The sequence below is a fragment of the Microcebus murinus genome, chromosome 26, assembly GCF_040939455.1.
Source record: "Microcebus murinus isolate Inina chromosome 26, M.murinus_Inina_mat1.0, whole genome shotgun sequence".
Classification (NCBI taxonomy): domain Eukaryota; kingdom Metazoa; phylum Chordata; class Mammalia; order Primates; family Cheirogaleidae; genus Microcebus; species Microcebus murinus.
This window is the reverse complement of record NC_134129.1, coordinates 804,600-831,869: the sequence shown is the minus strand read 5'-3', so window position 1 is coordinate 831,869 and position 27,270 is coordinate 804,600. Positions and strand designations below refer to the sequence as shown.

Here is a 27,270-nt window from a genome sequence, read left to right as displayed (position 1 = left end):
GTCCTCCCTGCGCCCCGCAGGCCGTCATCGTCCTCCCTGCGCCCGCGCGCCGTCATCGTCCTCACCGCACCCCGCAGGCCGTCATCGTCCTCCCCGCGCCCCCGGCGCCCGCAGACCGTCATCGTCCTCACCGCGCCCCGCAGGCCGTCATCGTCCTCCCTGCGCCCGCGCGCCGTCATCGTCCTCACCGCACCCACCGTGCCCACGCGCCCACCGCGCCCGCGGGCCGTCATCGTCCTCACCGCACCCACCGTGCCCACGCGCCCACCGCGCCCGCGCGCCGTCATCGTCCTCCCTGCACCCACCGTGCCCACGCGCCCACCGCGCCCGCGCGCCGTCATCGTCCTCCCTGCACCCACCGTGCCTGCGGACCTTCATTGTCCTCCCTGCACCCACCGTGCCCGCGGACCGTCATCGTCCTCCCCGCACCCACCGTGCCCTCGCGCCCACCGCGCCCGCGTTGCGACATCGTCCTCACCGCGCCCGCGGGCCCACCGCGCCCACCGCGCCCGCGAGCCGTCATCGTCCTCCGCGCGCCCTGTGCGTGCGGCCGCGACACCGTCTGTGAAGGCAGCGCTCTGCGTCCTGGCCCGGCCGCGGCGGGACGGCGGTCTCCGCAAGGTCGGGAGAGCGGGTGGTGGTTGCGGGGAATTCTTGGCACCCAGGTACACGGAGCCCCGCGACAGTCCGCGCAGCTTCCCAGAAAGTTTCCGTCGGCGAGAAAAACGCGCGCCCACTCGGGACAGGCTGGGGCCGCGCCACTCCGCGGGTATTTGCAGAGGTGTGTTTCTGCTCGCCATGCTCACCCCACCTGGACCCCCTCCCCCACCAGGACCCCCTCCCCCACCAGGACCCCCTCCACCATCAGGACCCCCTCCCCACCAGGACTCCCTCCCCACCAGGACTCCCTCTCCCACCTGTACCCCCTTCCCGCACCCGGACGCCCCTCCCCAACCATGACCCTACTCCGGATCCCGACCCCCCCTCCCCCAACCCTCCCCCATCCTCACCCCCCCATCCTCACCCCCCATCCTCACCCCCACCCCATCCTCACCCCCTCCCATCCTCAACCCCACCCATCTTCACCCCCACCCCATCCTCACCCCAACCTCATCCTCACCCCCCTCCCCATCCTCACCCCCATCCCATCCACAACCCCACCTCATCCTCACCCCCACCCATCCTCACCACCACCCCATACTCACCTCCTCCCATCCTCAACCCCACCCATCCTCACCCCCACCTCATCTTCACCCCCCTCCCCATCCTCACCCCCATCCCATCCACAACCCCACCTCATCCTCACCCTCACCCATCCTCACCCCCACCCCATCCTCACCCCCTCCCATCCTTAACCCCACCCATCCTCACCCCCACCTCATCCTCACCCCCACCTCATCTTCACCCCCCTCCCCATCCTCACCCCCATCCCATCCACAACCCCACCTCATCCTCACCCTCACCCATCCTCACCCCCACCCCATTCTCACCCCCTCCCATCCTTAACCCCACCCATCCTCACCCCCACCCATCCTCACCCCCACCTCATCTTCACCCCCCTCCCCATCCTCAACCCCATCCCATCCACAACCCCACCTCATCCTCACCCCCACCCATCCTCACCACCACCCCATACTCACCTCCTCCCATCCTCAACCCCACCCATCCTCACCCCCACCTCATCTTCACCCCCCTCCCCATCCTCACCCCCATCCCATCCACAACCCCACCTCATCCTCACCCTCACCCATCCTCACCCCCACCCCATCCTCACCCCCTCCCATCCTTACCCCCCCCATCCTCACCCCCACCTCATCCTCACCCCCCTCTCCATCCTTAACCCCACCCATCCTCACCCCCACCTCATCCTCACCCCCCTCTCCATCCTCACCCCCATCCCATCCACAACTCCCAACTCCACCTCATCCTCACCCCCACCCATCCTCACCCCCACCCCATCCTCACCCCCTCCCATCCTCAACCCCACCCATCCTCACCCCCACCTCATCTTCACCCCCACCTCATCCTCACCCCATCCTATCCACAACCCCACCTCATCCTCACCCCCACCCATCCTCACCCCCACCCATCCTCACCCCCCTCCCCAACCTCACCCCCCTCTCCATCCTCACCCCCACCCATCCTCACCCCTCCCCCATCCTCACCCCCACCCATCCTCACCCCTCCCCCATCCTCACCCCACCCCATCCTCAACCCCATCCCATCCTCACCCCTCTCCCCCACCCCATCCTCACCCCCACCCCATCCTCACCCCCTCACCCCATCCTCACCCCCACCCCATCCTCACCCCCTCACCCCATCCTCAACCCCATGCCATCCTCACCTCCCACCCCATCCTCACCCCCACCCCATCCTCACCCCCTCACCCCATCCTCAACCCCATGCCATCCTCACCTCCCACCCCATCCTCACCCCTACCCCATCCTCACCTCCCCCACCCCCACCAGACAGAGGCCACTGCTCTGAGTTCCTCATCTGCGAGGAGAAGGCTGGAGCGCGGGCGTGGTGGAACAGCACGCTGGATACGCATTTCGCGGGGAGCCGATGTGGGTGGCGGCAGGAAAAGAGGAACATCGAAGTCTGGATTTCAGGGCTCAGGAGCGAGACCAGCTGCTGGAGCAGCTGCACTGCGTGGATTAGGGGAGCTGCCAGCAGACGGTCGGTGGTTACAGGTGTCACCTCTGGGCACAGCGGGGGACAACAGCTCACCTGTCCTGGTGACTTTAAGACATCCTCACTGTGGGATTCAGAGCACAGGGCCACTTTACACGGTCATTGAGCCGTGGACTGTACTCTCCTGCAAGGGGCAGACCTGTAACTCGCAGACTGTCACACGTGTGCTCGCGGGCGTTGTTCTCTGCTGCTGGGGGCAGGGTGCGTGCACGGTGCAGGCCGGGCTCACTGAGGACACTGGCTTAGAGACGCCCGGCCACCGTGTGCAGGAACTGAGCCCCGGAGGGGCGTGGGCTGCGGTCACGCCTGGGAATTGTTAGCCTAGGGTTGGCCACTGAACCAGGCAAGGGTGAGATCACCCGAGACAAGTCTATAGAATGAGCTGAGGGTAGAAAGTTATGCTAATTAATTCTTGCAACAGCCTTGTGAGATATTAACGGTTGATTTTGCAGTTAGCAGAATGGAGGCTGAGAAGTCACATGACTTGCCCTGCGCCACACAGCTAAACAGTAGCAGGGGCGCCTGCCTCCACGTGTTGGGCACCTGCTGCCGCGCTGCTGTGCTCCCTCCCTGCTCTAGCCGCTGGCCATGCGACTTGGTTCTGCTGTTAGAAAAATTAAGTACTTGGCCGGGCGCGGTGGCTCACCCTGTCATCCTAGCACTCTGGGAGGCTGAGGCGGGAGGATCGCTTGAGCTCAGGAGTTCAAGACCAGCCTGAGCAAGAGTGAGACCCCGTCTCTACTAAAAACAGAACGAAATTAGCCAAACAAGTAAAAATATAAAAAAATTAGCCGGGCATGGTGGTGCATGCCTGTAGTCCCAGCTGCTCATGAGGCTGAGGCAGGAGGATCGCTTGATCCCAGGAGTTTGAGGTTGCTGTGAGTTAGGTTGATGCCACGGCAGTCCAGCCTGGGCAACAGGGTGAGACTCTGTCTCAAAAAAAAAAAGAAAGAAAAAGTAAGTACTTATATTTTATTCTATCCCCTGCCTATTAGCTACAATAAAACTCACAGGCTTACCTCCTTAAAAAAGATTTTTACCATTTTTTATTATTGTTATATTTCCTGATTTTTTTTTTTTTGAGACAGAGTCTCGCTTTGTTGTTAAGGCTAGAGTGAGTGCCATGGCGTCAGCCTCGCTCACAGCAACCTCAATCTCCTGGGCTCAAGCGATCCTCTTGCCTCAGCCTCCCGAGTAGCTGGGACTACAGGCATGCGCCACCATGCCCGGCTAATTTTTTCTATATATATATTAGTTGACCAATTAATTTCTTTCTATTTTTATAGTAGAGACGGCGTCTCGCTCTTGCTCAGGCTGGTTTCAAACTCCTAAACTCGAGCAATCCGCCAGCATCAGCCTCCCAGAGTGCTAGGATTACATTCGTGAGCCACCACGCCTGGCCTATATTTCCTGATTTTCAAGATCTTTTGTTTTCTATTATAAAAGTGAGGGTTTTTTTCTCTTGTAGTAATTCAAATGTTATAGAAACATAACAATTAGATGGTAAAATTCCCCTAAAATCCTGTCATTCCCAAAGAAAACCCCTATACGGCATTATATTTGCAAGTATCTGGAAAAGCAAGATTTGTTCCTCTACTTTGGGAGTCTTTGGAGAAAGTTACTTAGAGATACTCCTCGGAATTGGGGCAGTTTTTCAGTGTTAATCAAGTGCTTTTCTGGCTATTTGGTGGCGTTTCGCAAGGTGGCTCTGGGCATGGCATTCAGAGCTGATCTGCCTGGTCCCCGGAGTCCCCTCTGTCTCTGCCCCAGCCTCCAGCTGGCTGCACAGAGAAGCTGTTCCTTCCTCACGCCTCCACGTGGTTTTCCTGCTCACAGTGCTCCTCGGCTCCTCGTGCTGCTGCTTGTGTGAGAGAACTTCCTTGGGGGTTTCCTCGGCTCCGGCCTTGGCACTTCATGGTGTGGACGACAAGCAGAGTAGCAAGTGTCGTCCAGATCACCCTTAAAGAGTGTGCCCTCCTTGCTAATGACATGCTTCAGACGGGTTGCGTTCCAGAAGCTGCCCAGCAGCGCCTGGCTTTGGAGACAGCCTGGCTGCGGGGCAGGCGCCCTCGCTCCGGCCTTCTCCCCTGTGCGGGGAGCTCGGGGCGCGGCCTGCCTGCGCCGCCTGCTCTTCTGTAACCGCCATGAGGCCGGTCCACTGCTGTCGCGAGCGCCGTGGGTAGGAGTGGGTGCGGACTGCCGCGGTCGGGCGAAGGTAGAAATGAAGGCCGGGTGTGGTGGCTCATGCCTGTAATCCTAGCACTCTGGGATGCTGAGGAGGGTGGATTGCTCAAGGTCAGGAGTTTGAAACCAGCCTGAGTAAGAGCGAGACCCCTGTCTCTACTAAAAATAGAAAGAAATTAGCTGGCCAACTAAAAATATATAGAAAAAATTAGCCAGGCATGGTGGCGCATGCCTGTAGTCCCAGCTACTCGGGAGGCTGAGGCAGGAGGATCGCTTGAGCCCAGGAGTCTGAGGTTGCTGTGAGGGAGGCTGACGCCACGGCACTCTAGCCCGGGCAACAGAGTGAGACTCTGTCTCAAAAAAGAAACAAAAACAAAAACTGGGCATCTACCCCCTTGAGACTTGAGTCTTATTCATTTCTACCTTCGCCCACTGGGCAGAGCTGTTCAGAAGGACATGCGTGGCGCCTGCACGCCAGGTCCCGGGAGGTGTCTGTTAAATTAATACGCAACAGTGCTTTGAACCAGTGTGTGGTTTACAAAGTATAGGCTGGTGGACTCGCTCAGAAACTAGCCACGTGAGGTAAAGGCTGCACAGTGCCCTGTGCTTCGGACAGCTGGCGGTGACGCGCTGTGACTGTCCGGCGGGCCTGTGGGTTCGCCACCGCACTGTCTGCCCCCGAGCTGGGCCACTTTGTTTCGCACCATCGTATCTTTAGCACTCTAATACACATTGGTACTTAATAAATATTTATGGAACGAATGAAAGCATGAATGAAGATTTACATTTCTTCTTGAGAACAGATGACTAACTTGTACAGAAGAGTTATTTCCTAGGTTTTGTTTTGAGGATATAAATCCACTTTTGAAAAATCTTGTGGAAGACTACAGATACAGCTAAAGGAAAACAAAACGCTTCTAAGCAAGGCCGTTGTAAAGAATGAGTGTGTCCCTTTCTTTCCTTGGTTGACCCATACTCACTGTGGCTAAGCAAGCAGGAGTGGGAAGCACAGAAGCGCACACATTTCCATCAGGGCTGCAGTTTCTCAGGATAACTGATAGAAGCTCCCTTTCGTGGGTCATTTAAAAATTGAGCCATCTTAGTTTGGCAAGAAAAAAGATGCTACCAGGGGTTTTTTGCCCCGTGTTTGTTTTCCTTAAGCAAAATGACAGAATTGGATTTATACATCTTGGATTTCCAGACTCAAGAAACCTTATAATAACATTAGAACCAGAGACTTTGCTCAGAGGTCATTTGGCTAAACCTCCTCACTTTACAGCTGAGGAAACAGGAGCCCACGGATGAGGTGGCTTGGAGCAATACAATTTATCCTCCACAAAATGAGGCTTTGAGAAAAATATAATCATACTGTTTGTAAACAAAAATCTCCGGCTCTCTAACCGAATCAATCATAAGTTAACCCAAATTTTTAAAAAATTAATTCTAGAGAGGGGAAATCTTTCTAAACTTAAATTGTAATGTCTGATTTTAAAGGGAAAAATTAGGTCTTGCTTTCAAGTTGAGACATTTTAATTTGTTTCAATTAAACAGTTAAAACATCACCTTGGCAATATGCTCTCTTGCTCCTGCCTGCTGACGGCGTTCAGAACCTGTGGGCAGTCTCAACCACATCTGCTGCGACGCTCCAGCTTCAAAAGTAAAGAAAAGGGAGTCACTTCAGTGTCAGTGTGACGGACAGAATCTGGGCATATCCAGTCTGTTAACGTTGGCAGAGCCTGGCCTGGATTAACATACGGTACCACGTCACCACGTTTCGGTTAACAGTGGACCTCACTACGCTGGTGTTCCTGTGAGATTATAATGCCACACTTTCGCTGGGCCTTTCTGTGTCTAGATGTGTTAAGATACACAAGCACTTACCGTTGTGTTACAGTTGCCTACAGCATCCGCACAGTGAATGCAAACAGGAGTGTGATTCTGTGGCTTTTCCTCCAGCTTTGCAAATGGGTTTCCTCTTTAGGGGTGAATTTCCTTCATGCTAGAATCCTCATTCTCTCTTTTACTTTTTTTGTTCACTCTGTTCTCACCTTTGCGACTTTACCTTCTTTGTTAGTCTGGGGACTTTCCTGGCCGGCAACTTCTCCCAGAATATCCAGCAGCAGGAAGAGAACTCCCCATTCAGGCCAGGGCTTTGAGTTATAGGTGCTTCTTCCCTCCTAAGCTAGGGAAAGCAAGCCCACGTTTCCGAGGACCTGTTCCATGCTGGGCGTTCTCATATGTACCTCCTGAGCTCCTCCCAGCAGCCCTGCCAAGTGCTCCGTTTTTACTGGCGGTGGAACAGACTCAAACCCGGGGACAGCAGGGCTGGGAGTGCGCCGCCTGTCTGCCCCCGCCTCGCGCCCCTGCTTCCTAGGCAGCCCGCGGCTGTAGGTGGCCGCACGCTCCTTATGTAATTGTGGTGAGATCAGCTCAGTAATGAAGCCAGCTGGGAATCTTGTGAAAAACTTGCCGGCCATAAACTTCAGAGAGCGCGTTCACAGCAAGGCGCTCAGACGGGAAAGCGGCCCTGCCCGCGCCGCGGCCCGCAGCCTTCCTGAAAGGCGCCTCCTGAATGTCCCGGCCAAAGGCTGTTTCTCGCCACCCTTCCCGCAGGGCCCGCGGCCCGTCACCTTCATCCTTTCTGCCCCGTGGCGACTGCTGCCCTATTAGACCTTTGAAGGGCAGGACCGGTGCTTGTCAATGAATAATAACACTGCGCCCGGCCAGAACTGTTAAATAAATTCACTCATGTTTAGGACTTCTCTAGAGCATTGGAAATGATCAATAAATGTTAGCTGTTATGGGGATCATCGAGTTATTTAGTTACAGCTTGAGCCACCTTTATTCAATCAGTATTTCCCTTTTATAGATAAGAGGAATGTTTACTGGGACTTCCCCCAAGATTCCATAGTAAAGAGCAATGACGGTGAAGTCCAGTGCGTTCCCGGAGGTTCGGGTGCGCAACATTGGCGGTGAGGGCCTTCCAGGTCGAGGGCGTCGCGTGAGTCAAGTGTGATAGCAGGAAACCCAGGTTTGTCCGGGGAATAGTCAGTCCTGCAGTTGAACTGCTGTGTAGCTGCCCGGCCGGTGGGGGTGGAGATTTGGGGTCAGCCCCCGGGCCGTGACATGGCAAGCCCGGAGAGTGGATTGAGGACCTTGGAGGACCAGGGTCCCTTTGGCAGGAGGGCGGAGAGAGGAGGCGTTAGAGGGCCGGCGAGTGGGGGAGGCCGGCTGGGAGGCTGTGGAACGACTGGGCACAGAGACGGAGAGGAGGCAGCGTGGTCAGACTTCGCGATCGGCGGCGGGAGGGGAGCCCGTGCGGCGCACAGAGGTGGGGCGCTCTGGAGAAGGCTGAGCCGGGGTGGAGGGACACGATTTCAGTCTCGGGAACACCAGTTTGAAGCGCAGCTAGGACGGCCCGAGAGCGCCGCCGTGGAGGGGTTCGGAGCTAGAAGGCCGCAGCGCCAGCTCGGGGCGGGACTGGGGGAGTCCCGCCCTGGGGACTCGGAGGAGCCCCCACAGCCCTTGGCAGTGACGGCCCAGGCGGATCCCGGGCGAGCCGCGTGCGCAAGCCGGCCGGCGTGTGTCCGCGACGCCGGGTGGCGCCGGCCGCGCCTCGTGTCCCTCCAGCACTTTCCAGTTTTTAAGCGCGTTCATGAACCGAAGGAGGGACTTTTATTTCCATTTCCCCCATTGCATACTGATGGGCAGTGACCCTTGGGCTTCCTTTAATACTGGGCAGCGAATTAGGCTCCAATTGTGAAATTAAAAAAAAAACTTATAAAATTTACATATTTTATATTGCAAAGTTAGAAGACAGACTCTAAAGACAAAACTTTAAACTTCATAAAAGTGTCAAGACCAAACTGGTTTCATAACCTTTCATTTTTGCCTGTGGTTTCCCAGTGGGTGCAGAGACCCCCGGGCGCGGGGCTCCGGGGCTGGGCTGGCAGCCGCAGCTGCCAACGCGCCCCTCCCCCGGGACTGGCTCTTGCGTGAGCATCTGGTGTCTGGCAGACCCACAGTCCAGAACCCAGAGCAGCAAACCGTGCTCCCCGCGCACCCCCGCAAGACGGAGAAGGAGTCACTGTGGTGCAGAGGCGCGGGAATGCGGGACGGCGCCGCTCCGGCTCGCCCCGCTGCCGGTGTTGCAGTCGGCAACGCGGCCGCAGTCGCCACGGCCTCCCGGCCGACACCGCAGCCAGCGCGCGGCCGTGACGGAAAGAGCTCTCAACACAGCCCGGCAGTCATTTCCGTCCCTCCTCCCCCAAGTCTCGGCGGATGCGGCGAACACCCTAAAACTGCCTGCAGTCTGAGCCCGGAGCAGTGGCGGGAGAGCCGCACCGCGGTGCCGGAGGTGGGAGGGGAGAGCCGCACGCGCGGTGCCGGGGGTGGGAGGGGAGAGCCGCACGCGCGGTGCCGGGGGTGGGAGGGGAGAGCCGCACGCGCGGTGCCGGGGGTGGGAGGGGAGAGCCGCACGCGCGGTGCCGGGGGTGGGAGGGGAGAGCCGCACGCGCGGTGCCGGGGGTGGGAGGGGAGAGCCGCACGCGCGGTGCCGGGGGTGGGAGGGGAGAGCCGCACGCGCGGTGCCGGGGGTGGGAGGGGAGAGCCGCACGCACGGTGCCGGGGGTGGGAGGGGAGAGCCGCACGCGCGGTGCCGGGGGTGGGAGGGGAGAGCCGCACGCGCGGTGTCGGGGTTGGGGGGGGGAGCCACACCGCGGTGTCGGGGTTGGGGGGGAGAGCCACACCGCGGTGTCGGGGTTGGGGGGGAGAGCCACACCGCGGTGTCGGGGTTGGGGGGGAGAGCCACACCGCGGTGTCGGGGTTGGGGGGGGTGAGAGCCCCACGCGCGGTGTCGGGGTTGGGGGGGGAGAGCCCCACGCGCGGTGTCGGGGTTGGGGGGGGTGAGAGCCCCACGCGCGGTGTCGGGGTTGGGGGGGGAGCCGCACGCGCGGTGTCGGGGTTGGGGGGAGAGCCGCACCGCGGTGTCGGGGTTGGGGGGGGGAGCCGCACGCGCGGTGTCGGGGTTGGGGGGGGAGCCGCACCGCGGTGTCGGGGTTGGGGGGGGGAGCCGCACCGCGGTGTCGGGGTTGGGGGGGAGAGCCGCACCGCGGTGTCGGGGTTGGGGGGGGGAGCCGCACGCGCGGTGTCGGGGTTGGGGGGGAGAGCCGCACCGCGGTGTCGGGGTTGGGGGGGGGAGCCGCACCGCGGTGTCGGGGTTGGGGGGGGGAGCCGCACGCGCGGTGTCGGGGTTGGGGGGGAGAGCCGCACCGCGGTGTCGGGGTTGGGGGGGAGAGCCGCACCGCGGTGTCGGGGTTGGGGGGGGAGCCGCACCGCGGGCCGGGCTGGGCGGCTGCCCGATGTCGCCCCAGGCTGCCGGGAGCGGTCTCCCGTGCGGCCTGCTCAAGGCCGAGTGGCTCCTCTGAGTCGTGTTCACTACTGGCAGGGTTCAAGGAGACTATCCATAGACGGGACATCTGTTCTCTGTCCCATCGGCCTCACATCTGCAGCTGCCGCCATGGCATGCGGGCAGAGCGTTGGGTTTTGGTCTAATTTCACACAGTCGGAGTGTTAGAGCTGATTTGACTTTAGACACCCTGTTGTTCGCCAGACCATTATAACCCAGTGAAATTCCTGTGTTCATGGAGTCGCCTTTCATATATGCGCATATGTAGTTAATGACCACAGAAGTTTAAAAATGGGGTCTCAGTCCTTGATGATTAAAAGAAATCACTCTCATGATTATATGACATAAAATAGGAGCATAATAACAAAAACAATCTTTTAAAAACAGTGTCTAAGTGATCCTGTGCATTTCTAATTAAAAGTGGGATTTCAGGCTCGTTTTCTCACTCAGACGTCAGTACTTTGAACGTGAAGATCAGCAGCAGCACAGCACCCTGAGAGAAGGCGTCCAGGGCCCAGCGACCTGGACTGCACCCAGAGCATGGCTCGTGGGGCCGCAGGCAGCTGATGTGGTTTCCTGAGAAGTCTCACAGCCGGTCCCAGCGCCCGGTGCGCCCAGAGCCCGCAGGCCGCCCGCGCGGTGCTCAGAAGCAAAGCAGGGGCCGGCCCGGTGGCTCGCGCCTGTGATCCCGGCACTCTGGGAGGCCGAGGTGGGAGGATGGCTTGAGCTCAGGAGTTTGAGACCAGCCTGAGTAAGAGCGAGACCCCGTCTCTACTAAAAATAGAAAGAAATTAATTGGCCAACTAATATATAGAGAAAAAATTAGCCGGGCATGGTGGCGCATGCCTGTAGTCCCAGCTACTCGGGAGGCTGAGGCAGGAGGATCGCCTGAGCCCAGGAGTGTGAGGTTGCTGTGAGCGAGGCTGACGCCACGGCACTCTAGCCTGGGCAACAGAGCGAGACTCTGTCTCAAAAAACAGAGAGAAGCAGCCACGCGGGCTGGGCCTGGTTAATACCCGGACGGGAGCACGGTGGATGCAGTGGGTGCCGTTTCCGACTCCAGCATAAATCACCCGACTTTGAAGCGTGTAACTGCCTCACCCTGGCCGCCGGCAGTAGAGGCTGAAGGCCGGCGCGAGCAGGCCTGCGCCGCAGCCTCGGCGGCGACAGAGGACAGGGCACCCGCGCTGGCAGTTCTGAGCGCTGCGCTCGCGGGCCGCGTGTCGCCGGCTGTGACGGGCGCCAGTCTCCGCGACAGCTTTCCAACCTCTCTCGCGTCTGAAAGAGTATCACATTTAATTGGATTATTTGTTTCTATGAGTTGAAAATAAATCGAAAGCTTTTCTTGAGCAATAGAAGCTTTCAAAATGGTTGGAGTTAAAAAATTTTTTTTTATGTCACTTAATGCTTATCTGGAATAGCTACCTCTAGAAGATCAGCTTCCCTGCACCGGCACTCTCGTGACAAGGGCGAACACCGCCGTGGCTTGGGGACGCGCGAGGCAAGGGCGTGGCTGAGCTGCTCGGCCGCGGCCATGTGGGGCTCGGTGTCTCCCTGTCCGTGTGTGTCGGGACAGGAGGGGAGGTGGCGTGTGTGCTGTGTGACACCCGGGAGGCACAGGCCACAGAATCTCAAGCGTTTCCCCTCTGAAATTCCAGAATGAAGAGCTACGAAACTTGTCCCTCTCTGGCCACGTTGGATTTGACAGTCTTCCCGACCAGCTGGTCAACAAGTCCACTTCTCAAGGCTTCTGCTTCAACATCCTGTGTGTCGGTGAGTGGCGCCGCCGTGCCCGGGCGCCGTGCTGCTGGGGCATTGGCAGGGCACGGTCAGGGGCACGTCTCGGTGGAATAAGGGGAGTTCTCGTTTTACTCGTTTTCGTGGGTAAAGCAAGGCAAAATGCCCACTTGACATGTCACATATTTACAAAGATGGAGAGTTATATTTGAGTAAAAGGCTTTGTAAATTTTGTGGTGTCACTGGAACTACCATTTTTATTTCTGTTACGTGGTCAAGCAACTGGTCAGTTTAATATTGTTATTAAGATACTTATTTTAATGTTCAGGGAGGAGGAGAGGGACTAGACCCTAAGTAGACTACAGGAAGTAGAGAGAAACTAGCCGGACATGGTGGCGCATGCCTGTAGTCCCAGCTACTCGGGAGGCTAAGGCAGGAGGATCGCTGGAGCCCAGGAGTTGAGGTTGCTGTGAGCAAGGCTGACGCCACGGCACTCACTCTAGCCTGGGCAACAGAGTGAGACTCTGTCTCAGAAAAAAAACAGAAGAGAAAGATAGAAAAGAAGAGGGAAAGAAGAAAATGGAAATGGAAACGCCCTGTTAGTGGAAGGGCATGGCGGGCGGGCAGGCTGGCCGCCGGCCAGCGCAGCCCCTGCTCCGGGCCACCGCGGTCTGAGCGTGTCCCTGCGTGTCTTCCCGGCCTTCCCCGGGGAGACAGACCAGAGACATGTGTGTAGCTGAGCGCTGTCCTTCCCACGCTTGACACGGCGTCAGACGGCCCCCAGAAGTGGACTTGGACAGGCGGGCTCCGAGTGAGCAGCACGCTCGGCACGCGAGCGGGAGCACTCGCCCCCGCCAAGGCCAGCCGCCAGCCAGGACTGCGCGGTGGCCGCGCCCGCAGGGAGCCGCGATGGGAGCCGCAGCTCCTGCAGGGAGGAGAGGGAGGGGAGGGAGGAGGGGAGGGAGGAGAGGGAGGAGAGGAGGGAGGAGAGAGAAGAGAGGGAGGAGAGGAGGGAGGGAGGAGAGGAGGGAGAGGAGGGAGGAGAGGAGGGAGAGGAGGGAGGAGAGGGAGGAGAGGAGGGAAGAGAAGTAGAAGAGGAGGGAGGAGAGGTAGGAGAGGAGGGAGGAGAGGAGGGAAGAGAAGTAGGAGAGGAGAGGGAAGAGAGGAGGTAGGAGAGGGAGGAGATGAGGGAGGAGAGGAGGGAAGAGAGGAGGGAGAAGAGGTAAGAGAGGAGGGAGGAGAGGAGGGAAGAGAGGAGGGAGGAGAGGAAGGAGAGGAGGGAAGAGAAATAGGAGAGGAGGGAGGAGAGGAGGTAGGAGAGGTAAGAGAGGAGGGAGGGGAGGAGGGGGAGAGGAGGGAAGGGAGGAGAGGAAGGGAGAGGAGGGAGGAGAGGTAGGAGAGGAGGGAGGAGAGGGAGGAGAGGAGGGAAGAGAAGTAGGAGAGGAGGGAGGAGAGGTAGGAGAGGAGGGAAGAGAAGTAGGAGAGGAGGGAGGAGAGGGAAGAGAGGAGGTAGGAGAGGGAGGAGAGGAGGGAGGAGAGGAGGGAAGAGAGGAGGGAGAAGAGGTAAGAGAGGAGGGAGGAGAGGAGGGAAGAGAGGAGGGAGGAGAGAGAAGAGAGGGAGGAGAGGAGAGAGGGAGGAGAGGAGAGAGGGAGGAGAGGAGGGAGGGAGGAGGGAGGGAGGAGGGAGAGGAGAGGGAAGAGAGGGAGGAGAGGAGGGAGAGGAGGGAGGAGAGGGAGGAGAGGAGGGAAGAGAAGTAGAAGAGGAGGGAGGAGAGGTAGGAGAGGAGGGAGGAGAGGAGGGAAGAGAAGTAGGAGAGGAGGGAGGAGAGGGAAGAGAGGAGGTAGGAGAGGGAGGAGAGGAGGGAAGAGAAGTAGAAGAGGAGGGAGGAGAGGAGGGAGGAGAGGAGGGAAGAGAGGAGGGAGAAGAGGTAAGAGAGGAGGGAGGAGAGGAGGGAAGAGAGGAGGGAGGAGAGGAAGGAGAGGAGGGAAGAGAAATAGGAGAGGAGGGAGGAGAGGAGGTAGGAGAAGTAAGAGAGGAGGGAAGGGAGGAGAGGAAGGGAGAGGAGGGAGGAGAGGAGGGAGGAGAGGTAGGAGAGGAGGGAGGAGAGGTAGGAGAGGAGGGAGGAGAGGAGGGAAGAGAAGTAGGAGAGGAGGTAGGAGAGGAGGGAGGAGAGGGAGGGGAGGAGGGAGGAGAGGAGGGAGGGGAGGAGGGAAGAGAAGTAGGAGAGGAGGGAGGAGGAGAGGGAGGGGAGGAGGGAAGAGAAGTAGGAGAGGAGGGAGGAGGAGAGGGAGGGGAGGAGGGAAGAGAAGTAGGAGAGGAGGGAGGAGAGGGAGGAGAGGAGGGAGGAGAGGAGATAGAATCCTCCTGCCCTGGTCTCCCTGAGTGCTAGGATGACAGGCATGAGCCACTGTACCCGGCCAAAAATAATGTCTTGATTTGTAAATTCAAGATTTTTTTGCTAGATAGTTTCTGAGCTTTGTTGAGGCATTTCCAGGGCTGCATTCCATGGATGGTGCATAGAAAGAATGAATTCCCTCTCACAGTGGTATTTGTGGTGATGCTTTTTTTTTTTTTTTTTTCTGAGACAGAGTCTCGCTTTGTTGCCCAGGCTAGAGTGAGTGCCGTGGCGTCAGCCTCGCTCACAGCAACCTCAAACTCCTGGGCTCGAGTGATCCTTCTGCCTCAGCCTCCCGGGTAGCTGGGACTACAGGCATGCGCCACCATGCCCGGCTAATTTTTTTTTTATATATATATCAGTTGGCCAATTAATTTCTTTCTATTTATAGTAGAGACGGGGTCTCGCTCTTGCTCAGGCTGGTTTTGAACTCCTGACCTTGAGCAATCTGCCCGCCTCGGCCTCCCAAGAGCTAGGATTACAGGCGTGAGCCACAGCGCCCGGCCTGTGGTGATGCTTTTTATTTCAATTTTGCAGGCATGATTAATGAGAAAATTACCGATGACTTGAATTGATGTCTGATTAACTGACATATTTTCTGATTTTTCATTTGTGGTTATATAGGTGAAACAGGCATCGGCAAATCCACGTTGATGGACACTCTATTTAACACCAAATTTGAAAGTGACCCAGCGACTCACAATGAACCAGGCGTCCGGTTAAAAGCCAGAAGTTATGAGCTTCAGGAGAGCAATGTGCGCCTGAAGTTAACCATCGTTGACACTGTGGGATTTGGAGACCAGATAAATAAAGATGACAGGTACATCTTGGGGTTTTGTGGGGGATAGATGGATAAGGAAGTAGCAGGATCCACCCCGTGTGTTCAAAGGCTCAACAGTTTTGGTGTGGGGTCTAATATTCTATGTCCTAAAAGATAGGGCATTCTTGTCCTCCAAGAAATTTTCCTTGACATCAGAATCTGATCATTTAAGGCCAGGAACTGGAGAATAGCCTGAGCAGCATAATGAGACCCTAGCTCTACCAAAAAAAGCAATAAAAAAATTATCTGTGTGTGGTGGCGTGCGGCTGCAGTCCTAGCTTCTCAGGAGGCTGAGGCAGGAGGATCGCTTGAGAGTTTGAGGTTGCTGTGAGCTGTGATCGTGCCACTGCACTCTAGCCTGAGTGAGTAAGCCTCTGTGTCTAAAAACTTAATCATCAATCAAACTGTCCCAGGTCCAAAGATGATTCTAGAATGAGGCATCCAGAGAGATTTTTGAGCAGTGACAGCATTGTAGGCATAAGCGTCCAGCCCCGTAGCACAACCAATGTGAAAATGTAAACATCAATCAGTAAGTTAGGGTATGTTTGCTTAGGACTCAGAAACTTCATTAGTACAAGGATTTTTTTTTTCATCTCCTTCAAAACTGTATATATTATGTACATGCGTTTTTAAAAGAGGCACTTGACTATTTTTATCTAGAAATGTGCATTGCCTGGAGGTATTCTAAGTCTTCCCGATGTAGATATGAGCACCATAGTAATGGCAGAGAAACATTGCATTCATTCTTTAGCTGAGCACTGAGCTCTCTATTTTGTCTGTGGAGCACTCTGCACGCTCTGCGGTAGACGCTGCTGTGACCGCAGGGGCGCCTTGCATCTGGCCAGCTCGGGCTCTCTGTAGGCTGCCTCGGGCAGCGCCGGGCGGAGCCTCACTCTGCAGCTGAGCCTCACGTGGCTCTTAATGTACCACCTCCAGTGACTGCCTGAAGGCTGTTTGTCATCCTAAGTGCAATCAGTGAAGAGAAAACCCTGGTGACAAGAAAAGGGACAGGTGAGTCGTGGGGCTGGGGAGAGAGCCAGGGCCTTCCGGCCACCGCGTGGTCACAGAGCACACTCCGGGCCAGGGCTGTTCCCGCCTCACACCGGGGCATTTCTCCCTGGGGCTGCCAGTCGTGGAGCTTGTGCGCTCCCTGATGGAGGACTGCAGCCTCCCTCCCCCAGCCTCCCTCGCTCGGGCTCGCAGAACGCCGGCTCTGCTGAGATTCCGGGTGCTCTCCCTGCTCGGCCTCATGGCCTCGCCCCTGCACGAGCTTCGCCTTGAGCTGGGGCTTTCACTCCAGCACCGCGCGGCCGTCCCGGTGCACAGCCTCGTGTTTGCGGCTGGAGTCATCTTAAAGGAGTTACCCGTGCCGGGCGCGGGGGCGCACGCCTGTAATCCAGGCACTCTGGGAGGCCGAGACGGGAGGCTGAGGCAGGAGGAGTTTGAGGTTGCTGTGAGCGAGGCTGATGCCACGGCACTCTAGCCCGGGCGACAGAGTGAGACTCTGTCTCAAAAAAAAAAAAAAAATTATCTGACTCATTTGGGTCAAATAATAGTTTCCAAGGAGATTTAGAAGACAGGAAGTGTGATATTAACCTAACCTAGATACCAAATATTTTTTTTCCCCCTGAAATTTCTCGACAGCTATTGCATAACCTCTGTAAGTGGTACTTAAAACTCTACATTGGGCCGGGCGCGGTGGCTCACGCCTGTAATCCTAGCACTCTGGGATGCCGAGGCAGGCGGATAGCTCAAGGTCAGGAGTTCGAAACCAGCCTGAGCAAGAGCGAGACCCTGTCTCTACTATAAATAGAAAGAAATTAATTGGCCAACTAATACACATAGAAAAAATTAGCTGGGCACGGTGGTGCTTGCCTGTAGTCCCAGCTACTCAGGAGGCTGAGGCAGCAGGATTGCTTGAGCCCAGGAGTTGGAGGTTTCTGTGAGCGAGGCTGACGCCACGGCACTCACTCTAGCCTGGGCAACAAAGCGAGACTCTGTCTCAAAACAAACAAACAAACAAACCAAAAAAAAACCAAACTCTACGTTTCCCTGCACTTCAGACGGCATTGGTGAACTATAAACTCGGATTGCTTGTTTAAAAATAGTTATTCGGACAGGCTCTGCTTCCAAAAACTGGAAGTGGGATATGCATTTTTGCATCTGTATGTAACCATGTGGGAAGGAATGCCCGTTTCTCTAAACCCATGGTTATTTTTGCTGCTTTGGGGATTAGCCAAGCTTTTCTGCCATAGACGCAAGACTTCAAGACCGTCCCAGCGTGTTTATGCAGGCTTTGCCCAGCCAGCCTCCCTGCGTCTAGAAGCGGGCAGGAAGCCAGATCTGTGAGGTTCCCTATCGCTGCTGCGTTGAACAGCACGTTTAACTCTTTGCTGTTTAAGGGCTTCCTTGTTTGGGCCGCCTGTACTCTTCAGTGGAGAAGGAAAGGGGTCTGGAGAAGAAGGGAAAATCAAGTCGTCTTGTCCAGCTGGAAAGAGAGCAATTAATTTGCCCCACATTTGGGAGCTGAGAGGTGGGCGCCACATGGCGTATCCCCGACGGTAATGATCGGGCCTGAGAAGTGTGGATAATTGAAATCCATTCAGAGAGAATCCTCAAACTCAGCAAATCTGATTATCAGAGTTACAAAATACTAGGGAGGCAGGCTGTTTGGCCTTTACATTATATGTTTTTATCACATTTTGGGAGAGGTAGTTGAGAGATAAAGAAAATTGTCTCTAGCTAACAGCAAGATAAGAGAAAAACATCCAGTGTTTGGTTACATATGAATGGAGTCAGTCCCTGAATGATGGCATTGACCATTTTTTTAAATTTTATATTTTTGATATATAATATTTTTAAATTTTATGACATAAATTATACTGTGCTACATAAAGTGTAATTTATTACACTTTAATTTTTAATTTATTTTTCCAAAAGCTCAGCTGTGTGAACATTGGCCATTTTTTGCAAGAATGATCAGTGGGCAATTAGGATGGAAAGAAAACATCATGTAGGCCGGGCGCGGTGGCTCACGCCTGTAATCCTAGCACTCTGGGAGGCCAAGGCGGGAGGATTGCTTGAGCTCAGAAGTTCGATACCAGCCTAAGCAAGAGCAAGACCCCATCTCTATTATAAATAGAAAGAAATTAGCCAAACAACTAAAAATATATAGAAAAAATTAGCTGGGCACGGTGGCTCGTGCCTGTAGTTCCAGCTACCCGGGAGGCTGAGGCAGGAGGATCGCTTGAGCCCAGGAGTGTGAGGTTGCTGTGAGCGAGGCTGACGCCACGGCACTCTAGCCCAGGCAACAGAGTGAAACTCTGTCTAAAAAAAAAAAGAAATCACAAACTGGGGAGGCAGGAAAGAGCAACTGCCGTGGGGTGCTTTCCCTCCCTTGGGGCAAAGGGGGCTAGGGAAGGGCCTGGAGCCCTGAGCAGCTGCCTCAGCGTCCGGAGGCTGCAGGACCAGCCTGGGCTGCAAGGCCGGGGGTAGCACGTTGGAATGCTTGGTCCACTCCCTGCAGGCAGGGAATTGGGCGAGTATAAATTTCTTCCTCTCTTTATTTGTATTTTTAAAAAGTTAGGCTTGCTTTTCTTATATTTATAGTACTTGTTTTTTATTGTATTATTGTGAAATAGTTAATCTTTTATATGCCAGTTCTTTACATATATTTAGGCTCATTATTTGTCATCATAGTTCTCTTTTGGAGGGACTGTTTTTGTTCCTAATTTACTCACCAGGAAATAGAGGCACAGAGAGGTTTAGTGACTGGCCTAAGCCCACACAGCTACTGGTGGTAAGTTGTGCAGCTATATCATGGTCTCAGGCAGTCTGGTTTGAATCCGTGTATGTAATAACCACCGTCTTCTGTAACTGTCTCATAATAAAAATAATAACAATTATTGTTCTTATGAAACACATAGGCCTATATTTTAAAATTGGAGAATTTAGAAGAGTTTCACCACTCGCTCATGCTTTTCTTTGGAATTTTGCCTGTCATGATTTGGGACTTTATTTGAGGTACATTCTACCTTTGTGTTTTAAACCTCTCAAGATTTTGCTTACTCATATTAAACCAGTGGATTGTGATAAATCGCCAAAGCAAAGTCTCATCAAAAAGCTTTTTGTAATTGCTCTCAGTTTGGGTCCCACATCTGGGGGTTTGGTGGTTTGTGTTTCCTCTTAGGACGTCCGCTGTCACCCTTCTCATGAAAGATGGGTGGTTTCCTTTTAAGGATTTCAGTTTAATTTACGAGTCTGGGATTTGGATGTTGAAAAGCTTTTTTCTTAAAGCTTAAGTCCTCCCTCAGAGAGCGTCAGTCCGGGAAGGGCTAACTGTTTGCGTCCCCATCAGACCAGGCCTTTGCTGCCGAGATTGGCTCCTCCTGAGTCCTCCCGCGGAGGCCAGAAAGGAGGCCAGAAAGAGTCGCGGCCTCCCCGCCCGCTCGCCCTTCCTCCCTGGAGAGCCGTGCTGCGGGTGTGTCCCGCGTGTTATTGGCGGCTGTGTTTATAGACACGCACGTAATTCTCCGGAAAGGGTTTTAAGGATTTGGTGAGGGGAGAGAGGGTGATGGCCTTTACCTTCAGATCGTAGGATTTTCAAGTTGGAAGGTGTCTGGAGGATCGCGGCGGCCGGCGCGGCGGTTCTGGGCCTTACCGGCGCCGGCGGCACCGCCACGGGCTCCAGCGGCGGCTGCGCGGGGCCGGGAGGGGCCGCAGCTCGCGGCGACACATGGCCCGTGGCGCGGGCGCGGCGAGGAGGCCGCGGGAAGGCCGCTCACTGCAGAGGCCGCAGGGACCAGGACACAGACGCAGAAGGGCCGGCGCGCGGGGCCGCTCTCGTGGCTGTGGCGGCGCGCGGGCCGCCCTCGTGGCTGTGGCGGCGCGCGGGGCCGCCCTCGTGGCTGTGGCGGCGCGCGGGGCCGCCCTCGTGGCTGTGGCGGCGCGCGGGGCCGCCCTCGTGGCTGTGGCGGCGGGCACCGGGCCGCCCTCGTGGCTGTGGCGGCGCGCGGGGCCGCCCTCGTGGCTGTGGCGGCGCGCGGGGCCGCCCTCGTGGCTGTGGCGGCGCGGGGGCCGCCCTCGTGGCTGTGGCGGCGGGCACCGGGCCGCCCTCGTGGCTGTGGCGGCGCGGGGGCCGCCCTCGTGGCTGTGGCGGCGCGCGGGGCCGCCCTCGTGGCTGTGGCGGCGCGGGGGCCGCCCTCGTGGCTGTGGCGGCGGGCACCGGGCCGCCCTCGTGGCTGTGGCGGCGGGCACCGGGCCGCCCTCGTGGCTGTGGCGGCGGGCACCGGGCCGCCCTCGTGGCTGTGGCGGCGGGCACCGGGCCGCCAGCAGGGCCGGGACTCGGCCGGCGGGGCAAAGGGGGCGGCGCTGGCGGGGAGGGCGTGCGCGCGAGCGGCGCGGCTCCGGAAGGGTCTGACCCAGCCCGTCTGCGTCCCAGCTACAGGCCCATCGTGGACTACATCGACGCGCAGTTCGAGGCCTACCTGCAGGAGGAGCTCAAGATCCGCCGCTCGCTCTTCAACTACCACGACTCCAGGGTCCACGCCTGCCTGTACTTCATCGCGCCCACCGGGCACTCGCTCAAGTCCCTGGACCTGGTCACCATGAAGAAGCTGGACAGCAAGGTGCCCTACCTGCTCTCTGCCTTTGGCGTCCCGTTTCTCTGTGTTGCAGAACCGCAGGGTTTGGCCACGTGAAGAAAGACGTCCGAATCCTGTCTGTGAGGGAAAACCAAAACAAAACTAGCGAACAAAACCATGTGGCTTGCTGCGCAGTATGTTTAGTTCTTAGATAGGAAATTGACACATAGATTCAAGGCTTATTTATTTTCTTAGACAGTGTTCTCTAAAAGGTTTCTAAATATTTTGCTTTCATTCAAAAACTTTAGAATGGAATAAAAGTCTTAATTTTTTTTGTCTATGTGGATATATATGTATTATATATTTTTATTACATATATATATATTTTTTTTCTGAAACAGAGTCTTACTCTGTTGCTGGGGCTACAGTGCGGTGGCGTCAGCCTAGCTCACAGCAACCTCAAACTCCTGGGCTCGAGCGATCCTCCTGCCTCAGCCTCCCGAGTAGCTGGGACTACAGGCATGCGCCACCATGCCCACCTAATTTTTTCTATATATTTTTAGTTGGCCAATTAATTTCTTTTCTATTTTTAGTAGAGACGGGGTCTCACTCTTGCTCAGGCTGGTTTTGAACTCCTGACCTTGAGTGATGCTTCCGCCTCAGCCTCCCAGAGTGCCAGGATGACAGGTGTGAGCCACCATGTCTAGCCACTTCTTAGATTTTAAAACCAAACTGCACGCATGTGTTCAGAAGAAGTCAAGTCTTTATTTCAGTTTGATCCCTGAGCTTGCCACGTTTATAACCTTTCTTTTTCACAACACGTGAAGGAAGGGATCGAAATGCTTGATAAAATTTCATGCTCTACTTTATAATTAACTTGATTTTCATTTGAAATAAATACAAGATAATACACTGTGGAATAAAGATGAAGCAAATGGCAACAAGAACAATCAGAAAACTAAGCCATGGTTAGTATTTTCCCTTAGATGATAAAGCCCTTTGGAGGGTTTCATTGAGTGTCTTTTTTCTGGGTCCAAACAACATTGTTTAAAAGACACTTTCAGGCAACTTCTGGGGCCCCCTTCTCTTGGGGCCCCAGAACCTCATCCAGGAAATAATTTTAAGAAATTAAAAAAAATAAAATAAAAGACACTTTCCCGGCTGGGCGCGGTGGCTCACACCTGTAATCCTGGCACTCTGGGAGGCAGAGGTGGGAGGATCATTTGAGGTCAGGAGTTTGAGACCAGCCTGAGCAACAGCGAGACCCCATCTCTACTAAAAATAGAAAAATTAGCCGGGCATGGTGGTACATGCCTATAGTCCCAGCTACTTGGGAGACTAAGACAGGAGGATCGCTTGAGCCCAGGAGTTTGAGGTTGCTGTGAGCGAGGCTGACGCCACGGCACTCACTCTAGCCTGGGCAACAGAGTGAGAGTCTGTCTCAAAAAAAGAAAACAACGACGACAACTATAATACAAAGCAGGTGAAACTTTCAAAGACCCGGCATTACTGCAGAGTTGGAGAGCTAGGCAGCATCTGAAAATGGAGTTGTTAAAGTCTCATTTATACAAGTAGAGAAGGGCTCAAGCAGGTACATTATCATCTCAGAGACCTTCAGTCTCCTGCCAATGAGGAGAAGGACATTTAAAACTAAATGGTGTGGTTTCTTTGTCTACTGTGATCAGTTTGACCAAGAAAATATGAACCTCTGCTTGGGGTGAGGAATGAGCTGAAAAATAGGTCTGTCTTTCAGTATTGTCATCTCATTCTGGTTTATCAGGGGTTCTGATTTGGCCCTTTGGACAAAAGGAGAAGCAAAGGAATGCAGGCATGACCTGAAAACCTCTGTTTCCCGGCCAGGACAGCTTTCTCCCTGAGTCCTTAGGGTCCATTCTCTTCAGTGCTAGATATCAGGTATCAGTGGCAGCTTATTGAAACCTCTGTTCCTACCAGGGAATGGAAGAAAGTTAATCATAAAACATGGAGTTTTAAAATGTGTCCTGTGGGGGCCTAGGGACAGTTGGGAAAAGAATATCCCATGTGGGGGGTTGGAGCTGGCACCCTAGCCAGCTCTCAACTGGCTCTGAGTTCTTCCCGGTTCTTTGTAACTGTCTGAAACTGACCCTTGCTTTTGGCCCTGGCTCTCATTCTGACACCAATGAATAATTTGATCGAGAAGCCAATTTTCAGAAGAATTAGTTTGTGTGATTTTGAACAATTTAAAGGTAGGTGAAACCATTTTTGTTTGGGTTAATAGTTAGGTTCTCCCCTCCGAGGAATTTTCAGGTTATTGAAAGAAAGAAAGGGTTGCCGTGTGTAGAGCTGAGTGTCCAGCTGTCTGTTGGAGTTTGTAAAACTCAGGAGCCTAAAAGTGGCTGGAAGGGGCCTAGAAGGAATGGTTGGTTACTCAAAGAACAGACTTCTTTGTTATCACTATTTGCTGTAGAATGGTAACACTTCCTCTTACTCTGCAAAGGATGAGGCAGCTCAGGAGAGGAAATGACAGGTATGCTTTCAGGGCAGGCTGGGAGGGAGGAAAAGTGTTCAAGGATAGAACTAGAAGATGATCCCACAGTTTTGTTAATTTTGCATCCAAGTAGAAAGTCTCATTTTCCATAGTATCTCTGTTTCTTACAGTGAGGTTCTGCAATTTTTATTTGTTTGCTGTGTGTTATTTGCTCCTGTGATCATTTCTTCTGACGTTGGAATGGTGTAAAACGGGCCTGTCTGTCTTGCAGGTGAACATCATTCCAATCATCGCAAAAGCTGACACCATCGCCAAGAACGAGCTGCACAGATTCAAGAGCAAGATCATGAGCGAGCTCGTCAGCAACGGGGTGCAGATCTACCAGTTCCCCACGGACGAAGAGACCGTGGCGGAGATCAACGCGACAATGAGCGTACGTCCTGGAGTAGACGGGAGCGAGGGGTCTTCCTGGAAGCAATTCCCAGGGGTGGCATGGCACAGTGGCCAGAGCTCTGGACTGGGAACCTCCCATCCTGTGGTCCAGCTCTGCCACTGCCAGTCATGTGACCAGTCTGCTCCTCAGTTTCTCCATCTGTGAATGGGAGAGTTAGACAAGATGATCTCAAATTTCCCTTCCCACTCTTAACAGTTCTTTTTTTTTTAAGACAGAGTCTCACTCTGTTGCCAGAGCTAGAGTGCCGTGGCGTCAGCCTCCCTCACAGCAACCTCAGACTCCGGGGCTCAAGCTATCCTCCTGCCTCAGCCTCCTGAGTAGCTGGGACTACAGGCACACACCAACGTGCCCCGTTGTTTGGCTAATTTCTTTCTATTTTTAGTAGAGATGGAGTCTCACTCTTGCTCAGGCTGGTCTTGAACTCCTGAGCTCAAACAATCCTCCTGCCTCGGTCTCCCAGAGTGCTGGGGTCACAGGCGTGAGCCGCGGCGCCCGGCTGTGCAGTTCTGACAGTTCTGATTTCCATGGCGAATCCTGGGGGGGAGACGCCAGCCCAGCACCATGCGACACAAGCAGCTCCAAGGCAAACACATTCTGCTCGTCCGCCTGTCTCAGTGCTGCTCGGGGACTGGCTCCTGCCTGCCCTCCCGTTCTCCCGCTCCTCCCTGAATCGTCAGGTGACCTGGCAATTGACGCTGCCGTTTGTTTCCACATGGCAGAGAGCTGTCAGGGACAAGTGATAGCGCGGGCGGTGTGTGCTCCCGACGCAGCCCCTCCTGGCGAGGCTCGTGCTGGCCGCTCCTTTGCGGGTCGCAGGGCGCCGCTGGCGGCCGCGGTAAAACAGCGTTCTTTGCACGTGCTCCATGCCCAGTGATGGTGGCTGGAATTCAAGGTAGCTAAAGGTTTGGAATCTTTGCAAGAAGCTGGAGAGCAGACCCTCCCTGGGAAATAGGACCGTGGGCTGTGACAGGCAGCCTGCCACAAGGGAGACTGCCGGACTGTGCAAAAGAACCAAAACGAAGGCCGGGCGCGGTGGCTCGCGCCTGTCATCCTAGCACTTTGGGAAGCTGAGGAGGGAGGATTATTTGAGCCCAGGAGTTTGAGACCAGCCTGAGCAACATATAGCAAGACCCCGTCTCCACAAAAAAATGGAAAAATTAGCCAGGTGTGGTGGTGCACCTCTGCAGCCCCAGCTACCTGGGAGGCTGAGGTAGGAGGATCGCTTGAGTCCAGAGTTTGAAGTTTCTGTCAGCTATGGCGATGTCAACATTACTAAGTGAAAGTTTAACTTTTGGAGCCGTGGCGATGGAAGAAACAGCTTAGTTCGTGGGAAATAGCGAGTTCCTGTCGCAAGTGGTTGGAGGACAAGAGATTCAGCCCCAGATCACTGAGGAAGGTGCTGGGGAGAGAACCCTTAAGCAGGATTGAACTGGATGATATGTCAGTTCTCTTTTGCCTCTAAAATTCTCTGGTTAGGAGTATTCAGAGCTATGTAATAATGGTAGCACTGTACACTTAAAGTAGATTCACATACCCAAATTTTTCCTATCAAGTTTTTCAATATGGAATAAGTGCCAAAAAGATGCTTTTTCTTTAATATTTGGTTCTACCTTGACAAAACTGGTCTTCATTTTTAGAAGATTTGGCTTGCATTTGATGCAAAGTGAATGCAGTTTTACCAAAATAATACAGTTATATGTAATGAAAAAGATTTTCATTACATATTACATTGCATTTATTTATTTACTTATTTATTTTTGAGGCAGAGTCTTGCTCTGTCGCCGTGGCATCAGCCTCGCTCACAGCAACCTCAAACTCCTGGGCTCAAGTGATCCTCCTGCCTAAGCCTCCCGAGGAGCTGGGACTACAGGCATGCGCTGCTACACCACTAATTTTTCTATTTTCTGTAGACATGGGCTCTCTTGCTAAGGCTGGTCTCGAACTCCTAACTTCTAACAGGCCTCCCACCTCAGCCTCCCAGAGCACTGAGATGACAGATGTGAGCCACCATGCCCGGCACTACCTGCATTTTAAATTTCAATGTAAATTAAAAGTTAAAAATTCAGTGTCTTGGCCCTACAAGCCCTGTTTCGAGTGCTCAGGGGCCGCACGTAGGCGGGGCTGCCGCGCGTCCCCTCGCGCGAGCTGCGCCCAGCGGCTCCCTTCTGCCCTCCGCGTCTCCTTCCCTGGCCGCGGGGCGGAGGCCTGCAGGAGGAGGCAGGAGAGGGTGGAGGCTGGGGAGAGCGCGTTCGGAGCCGACGGTCACGCAGCGTCCGCTCTTGCTCGGCAGGTGCACCTCCCGTTCGCGGTGGTCGGCAGCACGGAGGAGGTGAAGGTCGGCAACAAGATGGCCAAGGCCAGGCAGTACCCGTGGGGCGTGGTGCAGGGTACGTGCGCGGCCGCCGTCCCTCCGCAGTGGCGTTCGCGGTCTTCGCGGTGGCCGGTGGCCGCGGCGGGAGGGCGGGGCGGTCGCTCCTGGCGCGCGGCTGGGGGCGCGGGGGGGCGGGGCACCGCTGAGAAGACCCCTTTCCTCGGTGGCGCGGACACGAGTAAATGAGGCGAGGTGTGAACCCTGCGCGGTCTAGACGGCGCGGAGCGGTGGAGCTGGGTCTGAATCCAGAGTGCCGTCTGCGCGGGCCGGCGCCCGAGCCTCGCGGGCTGCCCGGGTCTCGCCTGCGCCGGGCCGCGGGGACCTCAGCGGTCTCAGCGGGGCGGTGGCGCCGCCCGCCCGCCCCCGCCCCGCACCCGCCCCCGCCCGCCCGCCCGCGCCCCGCCCCCGCCCCCGCCCGCGCCCCGCGCCCACCCGCCCGTGTGTTGCAGTGGAGAACGAGAGCCACTGCGACTTCGTGAAGCTGCGCGAGATGCTGGTGCGCGTCAACATGGAGGACCTGCGCGAGCAGACGCACGCGCGCCACTACGAGCTGTACCGGCGCTGCAAGCTGGAGGAGATGGGCTTCCAGGACCGCGACCCCGACAGCAAGCCCTTCAGGTCCGTGCGGGCGAGGGTGGCGCGTCGCGGAAATGCGCGTGCGGCCGCGCGGGGCTCACGCCTGTAGTCCCGGCAGCGGGGAGGCCGAGGCGGGAGGATGGCTCGAGGTCCGGGGTTCAAAACCAGCCTGAGCAAGAGCGAGACCCCGTCTCTACTAAAAATACAAAGAAATTAATTGGCCAACTAAAAATATATAGAACAAATTAGCCGGGCATGGCGGCGCATGCCTGTAGTCCCAGCTACTCGGGAGGCTGAGGCAGGAGGATCGCTGAGCCCAGGAGTCTGAGGTTGCTGTGAGCGAGGCTGATGCCACAGCACTCTAGCCAGGCAACAGAGTGAGACTGTCTCAAAAAAAAGCAAAAGAAATGCTTGCTGGGTTGAGATAGTCTCGATGGGGGGATCACTAGCACCCGTCGCAAGCATTGCGGCCCCCACTTCCGTTTGCACGTCGCAACTGCCTAATGGAAGTGATGTCGTTATCACCGTCCGCGTTTGGCAGAGGAGGCGAAGGCGGTGAGGGTGCGAGCACCGCGGCCAAGG

The 27,270-nt window shown here is 55.7% G+C and overlaps 1 protein-coding gene across 6 annotated transcripts in view; it reads left to right on the top strand.

The window, feature by feature from the left end:
- The window catches only part of SEPTIN11 (septin 11), an 81,757-nt gene that overhangs the window by 32,695 nt on the left and 21,792 nt on the right, over window positions 1-27,270 (top strand). For all 6 annotated transcript variants that reach the window (XM_012743919.2, XM_012743902.2, XM_012743911.3 and 3 more), the window contains exons 2-7: window positions 11,944-12,058; window positions 15,043-15,238; window positions 20,679-20,865; window positions 23,559-23,720; window positions 26,032-26,128; window positions 26,562-26,730. In XM_012743919.2, the coding sequence (XP_012599373.2) occupies window positions 11,944-12,058; window positions 15,043-15,238; window positions 20,679-20,865; window positions 23,559-23,720; window positions 26,032-26,128; window positions 26,562-26,730 (926 nt within the window). The remainder of the gene's footprint in view (window positions 1-11,943; window positions 12,059-15,042; window positions 15,239-20,678; window positions 20,866-23,558; window positions 23,721-26,031; window positions 26,129-26,561; window positions 26,731-27,270) is intronic.